Source organism: Triturus cristatus, chromosome 7, assembly GCF_964204655.1.
Source record: "Triturus cristatus chromosome 7, aTriCri1.1, whole genome shotgun sequence".
Classification (NCBI taxonomy): domain Eukaryota; kingdom Metazoa; phylum Chordata; class Amphibia; order Caudata; family Salamandridae; genus Triturus; species Triturus cristatus.
The window spans coordinates 481889283-481910070 of NC_140590.1; the positions used below are offsets into that span (position 1 = coordinate 481889283).

Consider the following 20788-nt stretch of genomic DNA (forward strand, 5'->3'; position numbering starts at 1 on the left):
ATTGTGCTGCATAATTAAATACTTATAAGGTCCCAAAGGCGAGACCTATTGGCTATGCCAATGCTTTTTTTTTTTGCATTCTCCCGCCTCCCTTTTCTGTTCTCGTCCCCAGCTTCCGCTGCGTCGCCTTCTACATATGCTTGATGCCAGCGGCAAGCGAGTCATGCAAATTGGGGTAGCAGTGCATAGGTTTCAGCAGGCATATTCAGGGTTAACACCGAATATGCAAAATACAGGTCACTTACAAATCTCTTGTTGAAACCATCACGTTTGAAGCTGAACTGGAGTTCACTAGTTGGGAGAAGTCCATCCCTTCATACTCTGTAACTTGCTCCTGCAGGGAGGAAGCAGTTCTGTGACCTAAATGCAGGAAGATGCCCGTGGTATGACCAACACTCCTGGAGCTGGGATGAGTGCAAGAGGATTCTGCGCAAATAACCCTTATAGAAGGTTAACCTCTCACCAAGAAACTTGCAACAAAAACGGTAAAACAAACGTGCAGAAATCTGGGTGTGGTGTCCTATACTAGTTAGCTAACTCAGCCTTTCAGTATTTCTTTTGAAAATGCTCTCATCCTGGGCTTTCCAAGCATGCACATCCTGCATTGCAGTTATCCTACTGGCAGACAGATCTTATCAGTCATGTGTTATTTACCACCCTTGTAAATCAGTATCGACTTCCTACTTTTCAGTTTGAAAAGGAATCCCAGACATACTTCACTCTTACACTCCCCCAAAAAATCACAGCTATTAACTAGCTATTTAACAAGACACTTTTAAAATGTGGCTCATTTCTCCAAGGTATCCACTTACTAACAGGCTAACAAACTGGAAGACATTGTATAAGTTAATTATTTTTTTAATAGGGCTGTTCATTTGTACATAATGTTTACTTGGTTATAAATAAGGTAACAAAAATGCTTATAACTCTTTATTATAACTTTTCAACATGCTGCACAGCAGCCACACTGCTCTACAACATAGCTTAAACACATTGTCAAATCCAATAGCTCTCGCTAAACACTTATAAGGTCCCAAAGGCGAGACCTATTGGCTATGCCAATGCTTGTATTTACTTGCCTCCCTCCTTCTTGCCCAATGCACATGTATCATTCTTTCATGCTCCCTTCTTTCTATCTACATTTCCTTGAATTTGCTCGGAAAATGAATTTTTCATTATTTTCTTCACACTCATGCCTGCCTTATTTCTCAGGAATCAAAAACCTCTTTCTTGCAGTCTAGTCCCACCCCATGTCCAAGATGTGCAGTAGTACGTTAAAACCTCATTCAGATTTTACAGCATCAGATAAAATGTTAATGGGGAGCATTTGGCACACCTTCCTCCTGCTCTATGCTTCAAATGACAAATATTAACAAAAGATTTTATACTTAGGACATGAGATATATATTTCCGGGAGCTCTGTTATTGCAAACCAGTGTCAAGCTGCCCTGTTTTTTGTCTCAGACAAAAAAATAAGACTTGGGTATTAACTGTGGTTCAACTATCTAATCTCAACCTATTCTTGCTCTATTTTACTATAGGAGAAAAGTCTCCAAAGGAATTATTATGCAGCCTGTTAGATGTAGGGTCTCTGGAGACAGCAAACTGTACTGCTGTATGAAAAAGCAGCCGCGAAAGCAAAGAAACTTCATGACTTTCAGGATGCCTTCAGACATTTGCCAGTGCTGTTCACATTATGAATGAAGGTTATTTTAGGTTGTTGGGTTGTGCCTATGGGATTCTGTGTTCATTTGAAGGCCAGTGTGATGGTCGCTATGATTTGATTTTTACCGTGCATGTGGGTGGGCCTTTGTTTATTTGAAAGCAGTGCGGGAAATGTGCTCCTGCTAAGCTTGTGTGAGAGTTGCCCAAGGCACTTTAGTTTCGCATTCTATGTATGGGTCACTGTTCTATTGCATTTCCCACACTGGGATAAAGAACAAGCACAGTTGGATATGCATCCATTAAAAATAGCCCCGTGGCATGCACAGGTGATTTCTCCAAGTGTCAGGCATAATTTTGGCACCCAAAGTTCCAAATTTACTTTGGTATGTTGACAGTAGGAATGAAAGTTGTACTTGATTGTACAGGGACTTTATTATGAACACTTTCAACTTCAGTGTGCAGGCTCAGAATGGGTCCAAGTACCAGTTATTGCTCAAATTGAGCTGTGTGCAGCTCCTAACTGGAATAAGAGCAGACGCTGCCTATTCAATTTTCTGAACTGCACGGTATACCTCTCATATAACAATTCACAGAATTTCTGAGATACAAGAGACAGCGCAGGTTCAGCAAAGCTGGTGCTTGGATCTCTTCTGAATCTATGCGTAGTTGCAGATGTTCTTCAGGATAAGGTTCTTGTCCTTCTGTATATGAGAGGAATGATTTTCAGACCACCACAATATAAAACTAATAACAGAGGTATTGGGTACTGTGCTTTATGGGAGGGACATTGATACTGAAGGCAGCCATATGCCCAGCTGTCTTTGTTTCCACAATCTTGACCTCAGAGCTTTCAGAACGTAAAGCTCCATCAAGCTCTTGGTTAAGGTGGATGACATTGAGGTGGTGCTGCCTACTCTGGACTGTGATCCTGCTCATAGTTTAGCTGTAAACCTGCTGGCCATTACACAGCAATGTGCATTGAATAAATGGCTGAAATAATAGGAGCCCAGTGAGGCTACCAAAACAGGAGAGAAGTAGGGGAAGGAAGTAAAGGTGGTCCGGTAACCCTGTTGAGGCCAAAAGGACATATGGATGAACAAAATGGCGTAAGTGCAATTCACATTAAGTGGCTTACCTTGGGCAAAATGGGTCACCCAGGAAGTCTTCATCAAAAACAAAATGCTCAGTTGTTAAGGCCGTTTTATACTGCGTTGAATCTAGAGGGATTCAAAGCAGTAAAAGTGCAGCAAAGTCCATTGCTTTCCAGTTTCTACTGAAAAGCAAATATCCCCTGGTCACACAGGAAGCATCCATCAAAAACAGGAAGCATCCATCAAAAACAAAATGCTCAGTTGTAAAGGCTATGTTAAGGTTTTGAAGCTAGAGGGATTCAAAGCAGTAAAAGTGCAGCAAAGTCCAGTGCTTTCCAGTTTCTACTGAAGAACAAATATCCCCTTCAGTGGTGTTTTATCACATTTTTTTTTACTAAAACATGGAAATCCTAATCATAAGTATTTAATTATTTGGGAGCTGTAGTTAAATAGCATCAGAGGCATTTGTGTGACCTTAAAGGGCAACCTACATCCATCACAGTGGCATTTGTGTAACTAAAAGGTCAAAGCCACTTTCTTTGCTCAAGAAAGGGTCTGGCTCCGCAGCTCCATACACAACTGAGCACAGCTGTTTGGAGGGCATGGGCGTCCGCAGAAATTTTTCCAGGGGGGGGCAAAATGTTAAAGTCATCACCATCCTCCGACATGATGTGTGCCAGGTGGGGCACAAGAAACACTGGGGCGCAGGAGGAGCCATGTAGCTCTGAACGCACCCTTGCTATTTTCCAAGCTCGCTGCACTTCCTAGGTCATTCCTGTCCACGTGACAGACAGGCGACCTCGATGGCACTGCTGAGCTCCACAAGTATTCTTCATCTATAGATATTCTGTGTAATATGTTCACAATGTGCACTCATGTCTATCCGGGTGTGTGCAAAGAGCCACAGAGACTGCTTCTGGGTAGTTTCCAATTCGGCGCCAAGAGACCTTGGGTGTACGTGCGCTCAATAAATTCCCTTTAAAATAACAATAAACTTATACAAAGAGGCTGAGGCAATAGAGCATCGCACCTAACAAACAGTCCATGCACAGTCGTGTGTATGCAGCGCACATTTAAATAAATAAAATAAATAAAAACAAAATAACAGCGGGTTGGTCATCAGAGTCAAGAGTGGTGTGGAAATAGTAAAAGGGTGGATGGGAGAAAGGCAGGTGGATGGGAGTTTGCAGGCAGGTGGATAGTAGGTTAAAGGCAGGCAAATGGGTGGGAGGTTAGAAGAGGCAGGTGAATGGGAGACAGGCAGGTGGATAGCAGGTTAGAGGCAGGTGGTGGGAGCTTAGAGGAGGCAGCAGGATGGGAGCTTAGACGCAGGCAGGTGGATGGGAGAAAGGCAGGTGGATAGTAGGTTACAGAGGCAGGTGGATGGGAGCTTAGAGGAGGCAGGTGGATGGGAGGGTAGAGGCAGTCAGGTGGATGGGAGCTTAGAGGGAGGCAGGCAGGTGGCATGGATGGATCCTACCAGGACGTGATAGTGGTGGCTGCCTATCAAGTATAATGTCCTGACATACTCAAATGCTTTCAAACTTCCCCAGACAGTGTGGTATATTTTTTTTCCCTCCACAGGACACTGTTGGAGTCAGGTGGAGCAGGGGCTGGCCCTGTGCCCTTAAGTAGCCGGCGACTGCTCCATACTACGGGGTGAACTTTTCTCCCTCACACCTTTTGTTGCATGGCTCTGTTTGTGCACAGCGCTATAGTTAGTACTTTTGGTTGGCCCTTTCCTTGCTTTTCCTGTTCTCAAGTTGGTCCAGGTCTCACACGCATCCTCTCCTAAGGGTGCTAGGGGCAGGTGCCCCCTATCCCCGTCACCCCCTCGTGTCCAGGTCTGTTTGTTGCTGAAGCTGCTCTGAGCAGGCCTCATCCTGGCCTCCTGTCCTCGGAGGTTGGAATGCCTGTCACACACACTGCACGATCTACAGGGGATGCCACGGGCTTGTGTCTCCCCTTACTCAACCTCCACCCCCTCCAGACCCTCTGGTTCAGGACTGTGGTAGGAGCTCAGAGCACACACTTTCCAGGCCACCTATCTCCTGAGGTTGAAGCGTTCCTCACACAGGTGTCTGTCCCCTCTCAGTACCAGGGTATTAGCTGGCTGGAGCTCTGATTAGGCCCCTTCCTGGGCGCTCCTTCCCTCCCTCTCTCGGATCTGGCCCTCACACACAACCCCAACGGATGAGAGCCGAGGTCAGGTGCCCACCCCCTCAGTGCACCACGCCCCAGCCTCGACGGCCCGTCCGTGCCACGGCTTAAAATACGCATTACTGTAGCCCCGAACACCAGGGGGTAAGGGTGAAAGCCAGGGTGCTAGGTCTCCAGCCTCCCGTGACCATAGCACACCTCTGCTCTGAGAGTACCTTCTCAAAGCAGAATCCCTATATAGGTGTCCAGCGGGCAGGTATTTTTATAAATAAGAAGTGTCTGCTGTAGTGGGTGCACATAGATCGTGCTAACGTCCATTCCGATGCTGCACTTTGGAATAGAAAATGTCAGAAAAAGACAGTCCCAAAAAAAAACCATTGCTTCCTTTTTAGATCGATTTCACAGGGGAGCGAATGAAGCAAATGAGAGGAAAGAGAGGGTAAGAGGCAGTTCTTGCAGATGAGTCACAGTTTTCAGCAAGTGAGGAGCTAGACAGCGACAGAAAACAGGAGAGGTTATGACTTACATTGAGCTGGGGGCGCAGGCAGGCCCGGACCTTCTCTGTTGATCAGGCCGAACAGCAGCAGTTTTCCTGCTCATCAAACAGGGCCTGCTGCAGACAGGCAACACTGTGGGGGGCTGTCATTGACCTTATGCGCGGTTCTTTACAGCGTGGGCCGGGTGATCCAGGGGGGGGCAAGCGCCCCTCCTTGCCCCTCCCTGCGGACGCCCATGTTGGAGGGTAAGCCTCTTTCTGTGGAAGCACACTGCTTAAGACAAATCAGAAACTGTACTCAGATGAACCAACATCTAGGTAGAGCCATAGTCCCACTCACTCTGTAGTACTCATAAATGCTCTTTATTTTATCACATATGGTCACGTGACAGCGGTGCTGTCAAGCCAGATCTCAAAAGGAAAGTTCAAAGCGGTACCCCATTAGTTCAACAAGGTAAGAGAACTAAAAGAATAGCAATGTGTGTTCCCTAGATCTGGACAATGTGTATTCATATTGGAGAAAGAGAAAAAACATTACCTATTCAGGGTACTTCTGTATGGCCTGATTTCAGAACCTCTTTCTTTTTAATGGAGGTGCTGACACTGGTCCTAAAAGCTTGAGACTTCAAGGAGGTGTAACTATACGCATATATGAACAATTGTCTGCCAAACCAGCCACTGAAATGAGATAGACAATGCCTGTCAGGATGCTGGTGCTCTGTCTGGGAATATGAACTATATTTTGGAAAGGCAAAAAAGGCAACAGCAACCACATTTCAGTTCCCTAGGGCAGCAATGGACACCAAACTGAAGAAATCCTTTCTACCCTCAAAGAAAGTTATTTATATAAAAGGAGGTCATTCAAATTTCTTAACGCAACAAAGGACTAGATAGTGACTTGTCTGATGTTGCTTGTGCTAACGACTTTTTTCATTCAACGGCACATCAAGCAAGGTTAGGAATATCATGTCTAGAGTGGCTTTTGAGAACACAGTGGTCACAACATCAGTCAGCATGTGCTCGACGTAACCAAGGCAGAGTCAGATGACATTGTGCATCAAACAGAAGTCTTTTTGCAAGGATGGGACTTTACTTTCTTGGATTGTCAAATCCAGGTGACAATTGGTGTGTCTATCATTGGCTACAGAGTTCTTATGGAAAATCTACATGTGACTACTATGTAGTAAAACAAGGAGACTTGGATGATCATTAATTAGAGTGGATAACTATTTGAACAAGTGCAGTAGTGTGCGAGTCAGCAAACTGTGGAAAGAGCTATGCTGCTGTGGTTCTGGGAAATACCATGGGTCATTTCCAATCAGACTGACTATCTGATGGGAGAGAGCAATGTGCAACCACATGCGATCCGTTAATAGCAAACATTGTTGCATGAGTGGAGCCTACACCCTGTGGTGATTTGAATACTTCCACATCTTCAAAAGTTGGAAAATGTAGATTTCCCCCAACTTTGTTGACCAGAAAATCTGGATTTTATTAAAGACACGGAGGCTAATCTTATTGCAATCTTCTTTATTTAGCGAACCACAGCCACTTTAAAGAACAAAGAGCATTGTGACACAAAGAAATTCCAACCCAATAAAAGGTCAGAACACTAGTAACACATCCTTATTTTTTTGGCTGCCACAGCTGAGATAAGTAATCTCTCAAACTCTGTGTTTTTGATACCTATCTCTCTCTTTCTCGCTTATTAGCCCTGCATTTCGACTTTCTGCCTCGCTCCTTGCTACTTTTCTTTATATTCCCACTCTTTTATAACCTTGTGGGTTTTTTGTCTTGGTCGTTTTCTTTCAACCCCAGCTTGCGCTCCCTCAAAGGCACACTCTCTCTCTGCCTTGTCTCCTCTGTTTTCTTTCTTATCTCCCTTTCGTGCCTTCGTTTTTGCCCTTATTTTGCGATTTTTACATGCGGTTTAATTTTAATTAATTTTAAATTATGCCCGCCACTCACTCGTGGCAACGCGACTGGCACACCATGGTAACCTCCTAGGTTACTTCTTGCACCATACGCCCGCGTTGCTAGGAGCTACGCGGATACTGGATAATACTCCAAGTGCGGACGTGCGGTCGCATGCTTCCTGCCCCACTGGGCAGCTCCGTGATGCCGCTCTCGACTCCCAACCTCTTACTTTTGCGTGAATAGCGGTCGGGATCACGTAGTTTTCTCCTTCCAGACATCGAGTCTCCCCTTCCACGCCCATACTTGCCGGCAATTTTAAAAAAAGAGGTGGAAATAGTTGTAGGACGACCGCCCTTTAGGTGAAATAGTCGTAGGACTCAGTTTGCCACGTCCTTACGTTTTGGGCGGCCATCGTTAACCCTTTGGGTTGTTTCTTATTCTGATGCATCCATTTCACGCCCTTTTAGCTTTTCAAATGTAATTGACAGTCAGCAGTTTTTCTGTTAAATCTCCACCGCGTTTCTACACGCGGTCCCCTGCCTTCTCCCCTTTTATAAAGTGTTTAGTTTTTATTAGCAATTTTGCTTCTTAATATGGATCAACAAGATTTACATAGTGTGGCCACGCCCTCCACCTCCCATCAGCCCCTTGAGGACAAACTAAGGGAAATGCTAGAGGCCTTTTCAACTAACCTTGAAAAGAAGATGGATAAAAAGCTAGAGAATTTATCCATTGACAAAAATAGAATCTCGGATGAAGAAAGATCTTGGTCTGCAAATGAAGACCCGCTTAATAAGCTGGCAGGTAAGGCTGACAGAAAACGTAAAAACCTACAAGCAGCTGGTCCTATACATAAAAAGGGTAAGTTTTCTGATTCAAAGAAAACAATGATTATTGGTGGTGTCGAGGACACACATGGGGACCATGGAAAGGGTTCATCTAATGAATCAGAAGTACAGCTAAATGCACGCAAACACAAGGTTGTGTTAAATGGTAGCGGCAGTTTCAGTCGATAACCTTTCAAGTATTTGCCCGGCGGTAATCGCCTCTCATACCACTCGATAATTTACCAATAAAAGAGGCAGGCGCCGGAGACTGGAAGGCAGGAAACAAAGTTTTATTCCGTCGGAGCAGAACACATCAGATCAGACAGCAAGGTATCGTCACGAGGTGCTCTAACTGCATCTCTGAGACCTGGTCTCTTATACACTGGTTTATTGCTTTATTACACATAGTATATTCTTGAGATTCCCTTGATGCCTGAAAGAACATCCCCTGAAGCCCCGGCTCAGATCCGATCCCACACATAGATACAGTAGAAGTTCCCACCCTACCCGCAGTGGGAGATGGCTATCGCGCAGCAGGGAATTCCGCTAATTCCCGGCGGTGTGTGCAACCGGCCGGGTCTCAGGGGGTAGGGGCTTTGATTCTACTGTAATCCCTTTGATGTGGGGTGTTTCCCTTACAGTAGGGGCAATAAACTGCATCCGCAGGGCTAGGTGATGGCCTGGGACCAGTTCAGACAATGGGGCGCAGAGGAAGGGGGTTATCAAAGGAGAGGCATGACCATGTATGGGTTGTCGGTCGGAAGTGGTTCCATAGCAGGGTCGCGCAGAAGGAGAGGGTTTATGGCCTGTATGAGAGAGCGGGGGTGGCCGGCGCGCGGGGGATGCTCGCAGCGCCGGGGGAAAGCGCTGGCGATCGAGAGTGAGCGGGGAGAGAGAGTGGGGTGCCTAAAACGGCGGCCGTGCATTTGCTATGCGTGGCGCTGGGGAGAGGCAAGATGGCGCAGATAATGTTCAGTTTGCACGCTAAATTTCCACAGTTGTGCAATGTGATAACTCCTCGGGGAGTGCCGAAATGGAGCTGAGTTGTTCCTCAGATTTCGACTCAGATGATTCTGAGCCCCTATCTCCAAAAGTCAACGATAAGATTATTATTTTGGAGAATCAAGATTTTGGGGAATTTACTGACCCCTTCGGAGAACTTGTGTTCGATCCTTCCTTACTACAACATCCCTTATCCCCGGAATGGACCCCAGCTGCTCATGTAGCCAACTATATGTCGTTTTGGCTCAGAAAACAAATCCCTAAGGACGTCTGATTACGCCTCAGGTCTGAATGCCCTAGACACTCCCTCCCGAACAAGGTTACACAAACGCCAGATTTGGATCCAAAAATAATTGCCTTTATCGCTAAAGGTGGTAGAGACCCGAGAAAAGTGCTAGACAGAGGCTTACGCATTTGTCAAGACAGACTCCTGGACCGGTCTGGCCCTTTGACTAAGATTTTCGACTTAACTGAACATGCCTTTGTTAATAATTCCCCCTTAACATTGAAGAGTTAAGACAATGGATACAACGAGCAGTATGCCTCCTTGGCAATGCCATCACCACCTTAAATGTTGAGAGAAGGAAGACTATCTTCCTAAAAATCTATCCCAAATTGGTGGAGCTTGCTCACAATGAAGGAGGGCAGGAGGCTAATGGATTGCTCTTTGGGGATGATTTTATAAAGCAGATGTCCAAATATGTAGGGGCTTTTAACTCAATCGAAAAATCCTAAAGGAATATTAAAAAAGAGTCTTCAACAGGCGTTTTTTTGGAAGGGCAGGGCGATCAAGAGGCCGATTTCCCGGCCGAGGACAAGTTAACTCAAGGGCCTCCTTTCAGAGGGGTTTTAGATCAAATCTCTACTCCTATTCAAACTTCTACCCTCAGAGACAGGGCTTTAGAGGAAGAGCTTCTCGAGGTGACCGTCGCTCAAGAGGTTCAGGTAAGTCAAGACCCTTCTGCTATCCCTATGAAGATAGGCGGGAGACTAGCTCAATTTGCAGAGAATTGGCTAGCCATAACTAAGGACCCTTGGGTCCTTCAGACTGTCTTAGGATATCATATAGACTTTGTGGGGGAACCCGTCCAAGATCACATCCCAGAAATGATACAGTTCAACCAAGATTTATCAAAACTAGTATACCAGGAGGTGAAAGACCTTTTACATAAAAGTGCCATCAGGGAATCTCTAGACCACTCCATTGGGTTAATAAGCAACATCTTTCTGGTGCAGAAAAGAAAGAAAGGGATGAGACCTGTTATAAATCTAATGAGTCGCAACGATTGGGTAGAGTACCACAACTTCAAAATGGAAGGTCTTCACCTAATAAGAGATATTCTCCATCCTGGGGATTGGCTAACAAGATTAGACCTAAAGGAGGCTTATCTAACTATACCTATTTGCAAAGACCATCAGAAATATCTCCGTTTCAGATGGGGTGGAAAAATGTGGCAATTTGTATGCCTACCCTTCAGTCTCTCTTCCACCCCTTGGTGTTTCACCAAGGATCTCAGACCAGTAGCAGCTTACCTGAGAGAACGAGGGCTACGCCGAATTATTTATCTAGACGATATCCTCATAATGGATCAAGTCAAATCCAGAGTGTTAGACCATACTACTTTGGCAATAACTCTTTTAGAGGATCTAGGTTTCGTGGTAAACAGATAAAAGTCTTGCTTAATTCCAAGCCAGGTCACTCAATTTTTAGGTTTCATGATAGACACTCTCCAAGGTCAACTCAGACTCCCAAGAGAAAAAGGAATTAAGAAACATACTATCCCTGGGCAAGATCTCTCTTCGAATGCTAGCGAGGATTATAGGCCTGTTGTCCTCTACAATTCAAGCCATTTTTCCTGGTCCTTTGAACTATCGTGCACTCCAACGCCTGAAGAACAAACACCTAAGAGATGGTTTTCACTATTCACAAGAAATAACTCTCACCCAAGAAGCAAGGGAAGAAATAGTTTGGTGGTTAAAAAATATGGATGCTTGGAATGGGAGAGCAATTTTTGGCTCTCTCCCGGACCTAGTGATAGAATCGGATGCGAGTTTGTCAGGTTTGGGAGCGAACTGTGGTTCAGTCTCTACTGGTGGCCTTTGGAAGGAGGAAGAAAAGAGCTTACATATAAACTGTTTGGAGCTTCTAGCAGGCTCCTTTGCAATAAAAACTTTTACGAAGAACTACGCAAGATGTTCCATTCTTTTAAGAATGGACAATGTCTCGGCGGTAAGGTATGTCAACAAGCTTGGGGGCCCGAAATTGAGGGATTTAGCCAAGGTGTTTTGGGACTATTGTCTCAAACCGAATATTTTAGTTCAGGCAGAGCACATTTCTGGTTTGAGCAATGTAGAGGCAGACTGGTTCTCAAGGAACCACAGGGACTCAAGCAATTGTTGTCTGAACAGGGAAGTCTTCCTAGGTCTGATGGACATCTTGGGTCCGTGTCAGGTAGTCATCTTTGCAGACAGATTGAATACCCAACTAGAGACTTACTTCAGCTGGCACCCAGATACGGAATCCGCAGGGGTGGATGCTTTCAGGCAAGATTGGAGCACTCTGAAGGGTTATGCTTTTACCCCCTTTTCAATGATTACTGGAGTAGCCGCAATGGTCCACAAATGGAAGGCTTCTCTGATTCTTGTGACCCCCCCTTTGAAAGTCTCAAGTGTGGTACCCTATGTTGTTAGAAATACTAGTGGATTACCCTGTTTTACTACCGGTGTTCCCACAAATCCTTCTAGGTCCTTCAGGAGAACTGCACGATCTAGTCCTAGGTGGGGACCGGAGGATGATGGCTTGGAAAATTTCAGGAATCTAAGGGAACTGCCAGTACTTTCTGAAGAGGCATCAAACCTTATTAAAGAATCTTGGGCACCAGGAACTCCTAAAATCTATTGATTGGCTTGGCAGAAATGGGTTTGCTGGTGTCTTGAAAGGCACTATGATCCCATTTCAGTGGATGTAGTGTAAGTAGCTAACTACCTTTCAGAATTTTTTGCAAAAGGTCTTGCTTACAGAACTATTAATGTTCATTGTACTACTATTGCCTCTGGTCATGTTTTAGTCAATGGTTCCTCTGTGGGTCAAAATGTACTTATTAGAAGACTATTGAGAAGTATTAGAATTTCTAAACCTCCCATTTCTAGGTATAAATCCCTCTTGGACGTCTCTAAAGTCTTCAAATGTATTGATAGCCTGGGCTCCAACAATTCATTATCTCTCAAACTTCTTTCCTTTAAACTCACAACCGTTCTCTCTTTAGTCTCTTTTAGAAGAGTCTCTGATGTTAAAGCCTTAGAAATTTCTAACAGAGCTTTTTCCCAAGAAGGTATTTGCTTTTATTTAAACAGAACCAAAACTAATTCTCAAACTATTTTCTATCCTTATTTTGATGATTTTGTCAATTTATGTGTTGTCAGATGCGTTAAAGAATATGATCAGAAAACTTCTTCTTCAAGATCTAAAGTTAAACAGTTACTGATTTCTTTCAAGAAACCTCACAATGGTGTTTCTCCTTCAGCTCTAGCAAGATGGGTTAAAGAAGTTATGAAATTGTCTGATGTTAATGTTACCTTGTTTGGTGCACACTCTGTCCGTGGTGCCTCTGCTTCTCAAGCCTTTTTACAAGGAGCTTCTTTGAATGATATTCTTAATTGTGCCGATTGGTCAAATGATATGGTTTTTCGCAAGTTTTATTTTAGACCTGTTGAAAATGCTGCTTCATGTTTATTGAAAATGCTCTAAACTTGCAATAAGATTAGCCTCCGGTCTTGCCATAAAATGTAGATTTTCCCCAACTTTGTTGACCAGAAAATCTGGATTTTATTAAAGACACAGAGGCTAATATTATTCCCTCCCTAATCCCATCCCTCTTTTCACTGGTCTTTCTTTACCCTTTAGGTCGTGCTCAACAATAATTCGGATGGTGTATTAAGGATTATTAGTTTGAACTTTTCACTTTTCTCTAACGTCGACAAGATCTCTTCCCCCATCGAAGAAGATTCTTTGGATTGCTTCATCTTTCTTTCTTGTTTTAATTAGTTTGTTCATGCTCTCTCAATTTGTTTGAATGAAAAAAGAAGAATGTGTTACTAGTGTTCTGACCTTTTATTGGGTTGGAATGTCTTTGTGTCACAATGCTCTTTGTTCTTTAAAGTGGCTGTGGTTAGCTAAATAAAGAAGATTGCAATAATATTAGCCTTCGTGTCTTTAATAAAATCCAGATTTTCTGGTCAACAAAGTTGGGGAAAATCAACATTTTCCAACTTTTGAAGATGTAGAAGTATTCCAGCCCCTTTTTTTGTTCCAGTGAGTTTCTCAAGAAATTAGCCCTGCAGAATGCAGTACTGATCCAACTACTGTATGCTTTACCTCTTCAAGCAACTTTGCAGATTGTTTTCAAGGAGTTCAAGATATTCTGATATTCTGAACATAACATATTTAGCCGGCCTCCATTTGGCTATGGGAGGTTGTGGAATATACATCCACTTATCCACTGTCAGAGCAAATTATGAAGATTGTTGTTGTTTCCTCACTCCTTATTTTAAGGGGGGGGAAGAGAAGTGTCCACCCAGAATCCAATAGTCTTGGCTTCTTAAAGCTTAAGGTTTTCAGGTCACGAACTCACTGATAAAGTAGAAGATGAAATGGGGTGGGGGATGGGGAAAACAAAAGGACAGAGAACTAGTTTGCAGAATGTGTTCATATGACTAAGATCCTGAACCTAGTGTGATTCTGTTCAAATTCACCCACTACCTCCATCACTGATCTGAGTATTTGCATGGGTTGAAAGTTTTTCAGTGTAAGACGCTATTTATGTGGGAGCCTTGTCCATATTTCTGAATAGGGATCCCAGTTTTCTTTTTTTATTGATTTTTTCAGATAAATAGCAACAGAAAACAAGGTTTCTCGTCTGCCTTTATTTTTAAATGTGGAAAAATACAGAAAATTGTGAGTAAATCTCCATAGTATCTTTCATGAATTCCAGGCCAACATCTTTTCATATGGACATCAAGGGGAATTAACAAATAAGATTAGATATCCTGAAATAAAGGCACATATTAACATACGTTTATAGTATAATGCTCATATTTACCTGTGGGTGTATTGTTTAGTTCTATATGGCTGCTTAATTTGCTAAAACACTACAGGCAAAGTATGAGTGCACATTTATCAGTTAAATAAATGTTTTACAACTTCATTTATTCACAAACACAAAATAAATATGGGCATATATTGAAAAGGGGGCCAAAAACATAAATATGGATAAATACCGACAAAAATGTTAAGATATGACTAAATGCCATAAAACCAGGAGCCCTATGTGTGAGGTAGTACAAGAAATCATCTTTTTTTCAGATTACAGGTTCCTGGGTTTGAAATGTTTAGTGAGTAAATATCTGCCAGTAGCTTGTACGCCTTATCTCTGTGTGTTTGGTTAGCTGGTGACTCCTCATTTTAACCATCCACATAACGCATGAGAAATGACCATCTCTAAGCAGGGGCGGAGGAGCATCGCCCCACTGCTGTCAGAGCAGGAGAAAGTAATTAGGTTATCATTTTATTTTTCCTATCATTTTATTTTTCACTACGGGGCTGGGTTAGGGTGGGGCGGGGCTGGTGGCACAGGGGGAGGAGGGGTTTGCACACTCAAAGTGCGCCTGACAGCTTGGCTGGCCATCTTGGGCCAGCCAAACAGTCATGCGCACTTTGCATGTTACCCACCAGGCTGTAAGGCACAGCCTGGTGAGGAAAATGCACAGGCTTCCTGTCCCCGGTTGAGCCCTGAACCATTGAGCTCAGACCTATCACGACGCTGCATTGCAGCACTGTGATTGGCTATGGGGAGGGAGCCTGGGTGCTTCCTGTTTCTGCAACCGAAGCAGAGGAGGGACGACGGCGTCAAAAAGGACCTAAGATGAGGAGAGATGGCGGCCGGCAAAAGTGAAGTGTCCTTTTTTTAATTTTTGGGCCCCCAGCCCTGCTCCCCCCATTCCCTGCCAGCTGCCTCTAAGAACAGTGTTTCTAGTGTGAACAACTTCAGCAAATCAATGTAAGTGTTCACTGGCGCTATCGCGATATGTATTACTTGCTAGAGCTAAACAATATACATCTTTTCTGCTTATGCTTGTGACAAGTATTCATTTGAGCCAAAATGCGCACCCCTGGTTTCTTTCCAGTGCCTCTTCCGTCCAACACAGAAGAGAGGCGACCTTCACTGCCTCCACGCAGGGCTCTTAGTAAATACATTTGGAGAACTGGTGGGTCCCACGTCGATATTGTATGTGGTCTGTGGGGCATTTCCAAAGGCATTGCTGCGACAAAAACAGACGACAGCTTGTGCTGTTGCAAATGGTAAGAGCCAGCCAATAAAAAGTCTGCCTTGGGGCATCATTTCACAATCTGCCGGTGGGAGTAATGCAACCACATATTTTCTGGAGAGGGAGCCTTCTCAATTTTTTTTTCTCAACCTGTTCACATTCACACAAGTGTTTATAACACATTATAGCCTATATTCTGATAACGGGACAGGGGTCCTCGTCTGGAAGAGCTTTGATCCAAAGTATTGTCATAGAGATTACCTCTCTGAGATATTTTAAGTCCCTTCTCATTCGTAAAGTGAGTAATTCAAATATTTTGAAGCGAGAGTTGTGTTGATTAAAAAAAAAAAAAAAAACACCCACACACAAAAGACGGATGCTACGGGTGAAGTTGGCTCTAACTGGTCCAGGTCGGACTGCGACATATAATAGGCCTGTGTAACCAAAATAAAAGTGGACCCCATTAACAAATCTGACAGCTGAAAAAGTGGCCCATTTTGTAAATCATGCAATTCTGAATTTGCTAGGACACACTATCAGGGCTTTAAGTGGGGGTGAGAAATGGGAAGGGGGGGGGGTCTCTAAAAGATATGTGGTCTATGTAATTAAGAACATGGTTTAAGGACATAAACTACATTTTAGTAGGAACAGGGGTGGGAGTACACCGCTTCACTTTAGTGATTTCCATAATGTGCCACCCGATCAATGCTTTGGTGCCATCCTCAGCTTTCAGTTATTCAATCCACAGATATAACACACCCGACATACACGTAAAACCAACCAGAACTACTGGCTTTGTCAATGGTGGTTAGCTGTTTAAGATATGAGTAGCAATGATATTGTTGTAAATAATACTGAAAAAGGTTTAATTCTGAAATGATGAGACTGTCAATTAAACATTACTGAGGCCTGTGGAGAGTGTATTGGTCTCCAGAGTGTCTCAATCACTCTTGCTATGCTTAGTCTGCGTTAGATATCCATGTCCTTTTTCTCTCCACATCTCCTCTATGTGCATATCTTCCACCTTATCTCTTTCAGCACCCTCGTTTCACTCTCTCCTGAACGCACTTCCTGTGCTTCACTTCACCACCGCCAAAACACACAACAAACCCACCCACCTGTAAGCATCACATTTTCTTTTACTTTCATCTCCTCAAAATGTTAACAACTGTGCACCTCCCTCATACACATTTGCACAGAATCTCAATTACAGCTGGAATACGTGACCATTGCTCTAAGCATTCTGCTGAGAGGCCAAGGTTTGGATGACTACGTATTGAGAACACCTTCCCAACCCTCTGACAGGCACAGTGAGAAGCTTGCACTGCCTGCATCCCAAACTCCACAGCTCTCGATTGTGGCCACATGAAAACCACTGGAAGCAGCTCCATTCAAAGTACACACTATACACGAGTAATAAATTGCTGATGTTAGTGACCTTAATCAATAAATCAGAGGTTTTAAAGCGCACTACTCACCCGCGAGGGCCTCAAGGCGAATGTTTGTTACAGTCATGGTTTAGAAATCGATCCGTGTTTTTGCCATTACAGTTAAGGACATGAATATCGGGTCTCATAGGGACCCGTTTAAATGTCTGTTTTTATTTACTACCTGGTCAGAGACTGGGAGGCCCACTTTCAGCTCTGCACACTGTATAGGTGTTTTGCAAGGTATTGAAGGCTGCAAGCATTTGTGCTTGCTGCAGGCAGTGTTTGTGGCGCTATCTGGGGAATCAACAGTAAAAACATATCCGCTAGATCATAAAATAGGCAAGAAAACATTCCAGACACTGACCTGTCATGACTAGCACTTCTTGCACTGCCAGGTTGCCCTAAACCAGTCCAAACCTGAAGCAATCCTTTGTTCTCTAAACAGATTAGTCACCACCAGCTCACCTTCTGTCATTACGCAATCCCTCCGTGGCTGTTTTGGGGGCATGGGTACTATTATATCATTTATACCAGGGTCATTGGAATTATGTGGCAGGGAAGCATCAATATATGCAGCTGGGTTGACTAAATTTTACAGCTAGAAAGGCCAAATTATGCTACTTAATGCAGTACGTTGTTTTTATAGCATTACTTCTTTATTTTGTCATTTTTACACATAGTAACACTGTCTAGGCAAAGATTTCACCTCGTTAGTGCCAGTTTTACAACCAAATACAGAAATAAATAGATGAAAGATGACCAGTAACACATCACCACAGTTTTAGGAACTTTTGATCCGTTTGAGCTAGAATCTATTTTTGTTGGTTAAAATCTTCAGATTATGCAGCAGATGATGGATTATATGGCAAATGCGGGAAATGCATAGTTATGCGAAAACAGCCGTTGTCGCATAATCGCGTAATTCCAGTAGACCCGTTTATGTCGCAGGGTCCTGTCATTTTCTAATGCAACGTTGTGATACATCTGTGGTAGTCCAAGAAACAGTCAAGAGGTACCAGAAACACTCTTATCGAAGGTCCTTAACTTTCTTCTTCCAGGTACTAACTACACTACACATGGCCGCTCTCATGCCAAAACTAGTGATTCCACTCAGGGTTCAGGGTTCAGCAGTGGGAGCGCTTATTTATAAAGGCAAATAAAGAACAGCTCTAAGACAACCACTGAAACTTATTGCAGAAAAGGGCCCTGTCTGTATTCGTCCATGAGCCACATAGATCTTACCCATACCTTCATCATGGGAATTCGGCCCAGAACCTAGACCCGGGCAGAGGCACTCTTGAGCGAATTAACTGTGGAGAACGGCCCTATATGGAGACACTTTTCTGTAGGAACATGTCGGAAACATTCGTCTGACTGGCACACGTTCGCACGCTTCCTTCTCAGCTCGCCGATAACATCTCAGGGCTCCGGCGACAAACGTACTGTAAAACATATTCCACAGGACAAAAGCTGTGCCTAAAAAAACTTGAAGTCAATGAATGATTAGGCCAGCAAAATACACGAGCAAACTTCTCAGGCGCGCCCCGGCTGTCTACAAATATTTCAAATGTGGGTGCTGGTTCTGGGTGCCCACCGCTGTTGGTATTTGTGTTTAGTTGCCTGTTTCAAACACCAAACTGCCTTTTCCCCAGTTTTTATGCTGCAAAAAAACACAGGCTTCAGATGAGTCATAGGGCGTACAGATGTTACTCTGCTCTTCGTGTCTGAGGTGGCAAGATAGCTCCACGGACTAATGCAACGCCGCGCCAGGGGTACTAAGCGCTATATAAACGTGCCCGCTTGCAGACATGTATGACACATTCGTGCTAGCTGCGCACGCATGGCTGTGGCTAACACACAGGAAACTTGGCAGCGCAGCTCAGCAGATATCGCCAACAGTGTATAATCAGTTTAGTATGTGTCTATTCTGGGTTCTCGCTTCATCCTTCAAACTGAGGGCGGCAGGAATGTTAGGACAGATAATGCCATGTAGCCGATTCAGGCTTATTTGGGAACGTATTAACCCGTGGTAAGACAGTTAAGACAGCAGCAATGCGAGTTAATGCGCCTGCAGTAAAGCGCAGAATATAACCATAAGGCGCTACAAACCCCGTTCAATTTCCCGATGTTGAAGAAATAAATACCGATTCACGGAGTAACGGTAAACTAGTGCATGTGAAACTAAGAGCGCCACACAAATATTAAAATTTCAATTAGCTCATTAAAACTGTTGTAAACCACACCTCGTATTACCTCCTCCAACCTCCTTCCCTTCCCCAGGGCAATTCACCCACCCACACCTCGGCGTCTGCCCGCGAGAATCGGATTGCTTGCCCTGCCTCTCAAACCCGATTTCTTATCTAAAGTTTATTTTCGTGCAGGCGAGGAGAGAGGAGGGTAACTGCAATAGGCGCAGGTGACATGTCACTGACTCGACCCCGGCCCCTCTGACCTGTCGAAAGCAGCGTCTGGTCCGTATATTCCTATTACAGCCTTAAGAGCCGTCCGGCGGCTGGCGTTCACCCACCTGCATCAGCGTGGCGTGCGGCTCGTTCTTGTCCAGCTGGTGCAGGTTGCCAATGAAGGGCCAGGGCGGCGGCCCGGGGGGCAGGTTGGGATCCCTCTTCTTCCAGGAGGCCAGAAACAAGAAGAGCGCCAGGGCCACTAGGGCGCCCGCCACCAGCAGGGAGAGCATGGTCGCAGCGCAGCCTCCTTCGTCGCCTACAGCCTCCCTGACTGAGCTCGAGCACACACGGCACCTGTGAGCGAAGACTGCAGTCTCCCCTCCCCCTCGCCCCGGCAGCACGTACACACGTGGCTAGGCAACCGACTATCTCTGCGGGCCATGATGCTATCTCAGCCATGCGGCCTGCTGTCTGATGGAACTTAATGGCTTTTCCCTTGATGGCGCGCGGCAGCACTTTGGCGGAGAGGGGGAGCGACCTCCGCCGCAGCGGGAGGGCGCGCGAGGGGCCGCGCGCCCTGAATTCAGATGAGGCAGCGCGCTCCATTCTGGCCTTGAAACGAAGGGCGCCTCGACCGCTGTCAAACGCAGCAACATATGGGAACGAACCAGAGCGAGGTTCTGGGAAAGAGAGATGCGGACCTTCGTGGGAGAAGGGATGTTTTAGGAGGGAGAAGTTACAGATGCTGAAATAAAACACCGCTGGCAAAAAAAACACACACAGGCGTCCCCGTCAAAAAGGGAAGCTCGGCATTTATTTACAATCCATCACGAGTCGCGCCTCCAGCCATGTTTATTTTATGCATGTGACAGAAGTGCATACACTACAACTGCGTTATCGCTAAGCTCTGGATGGTTACAAATGGCCTATTTGCGACAGCTATCATTTAGCAGCCGCCCATACCGCTGCACCGACAGGTGGCGCGCGATGACTGCTGCGCCCAGAAGAGGGCTTCAAAGGACACATTTGTATTCGCCTCTGGCTAGAAGTCTGATTAGGACATCATAAGGCATTCCAATGCGTTTCATCTGCTTGGACTTTCCCAGGGGAGACTAGACCATTGCATTAAAAGAACACTGCACGCAGTGTGGCGCAAAGGGCCTCATATAACGCATGAATTTGTTTATTTTGTGGAGTTTTGGTGTGCTGTCTAAAATGCTAATTATGGAATCGTCGCCCCTGGCTTCCGATGATGTCTTCCTCATGTGTCAGAAACCATGGGATCCTAGCAACAGAGTCAAAAGACAAGGTATCTCAGTAACCTTACACGTCACCTATATATTTACAGATGTCATAGGGGATCTTTTTCAATGGAATGTGGCACGTTTTAAGCACAAAGTGACCCGTAACAGACTGGTTTATGCAAATAACTACTATATTCCCACCGAAGATGTTTCCAGTCCTTGCCATT

The 20788-nt window shown here is 44.7% G+C and overlaps 1 protein-coding gene across 1 annotated transcript in view; it reads right to left on the minus strand.

The window, feature by feature from the left end:
• LOC146809952 (cytochrome P450 2B2-like) overlaps positions 1-20108 on the minus strand; it is a 267373-nt gene extending 247265 nt beyond the window's left edge. Inside the window, exon 1 of the mRNA XM_085616810.1 lies at positions 19440-20108. Coding sequence (XP_085472936.1) covers positions 19440-19607 — 168 coding nt within the window. The 5' untranslated portion in view covers positions 19608-20108. The remainder of the gene's footprint in view (positions 1-19439) is intronic.
• Positions 20109-20788: the final 680 nt, after the last annotated feature.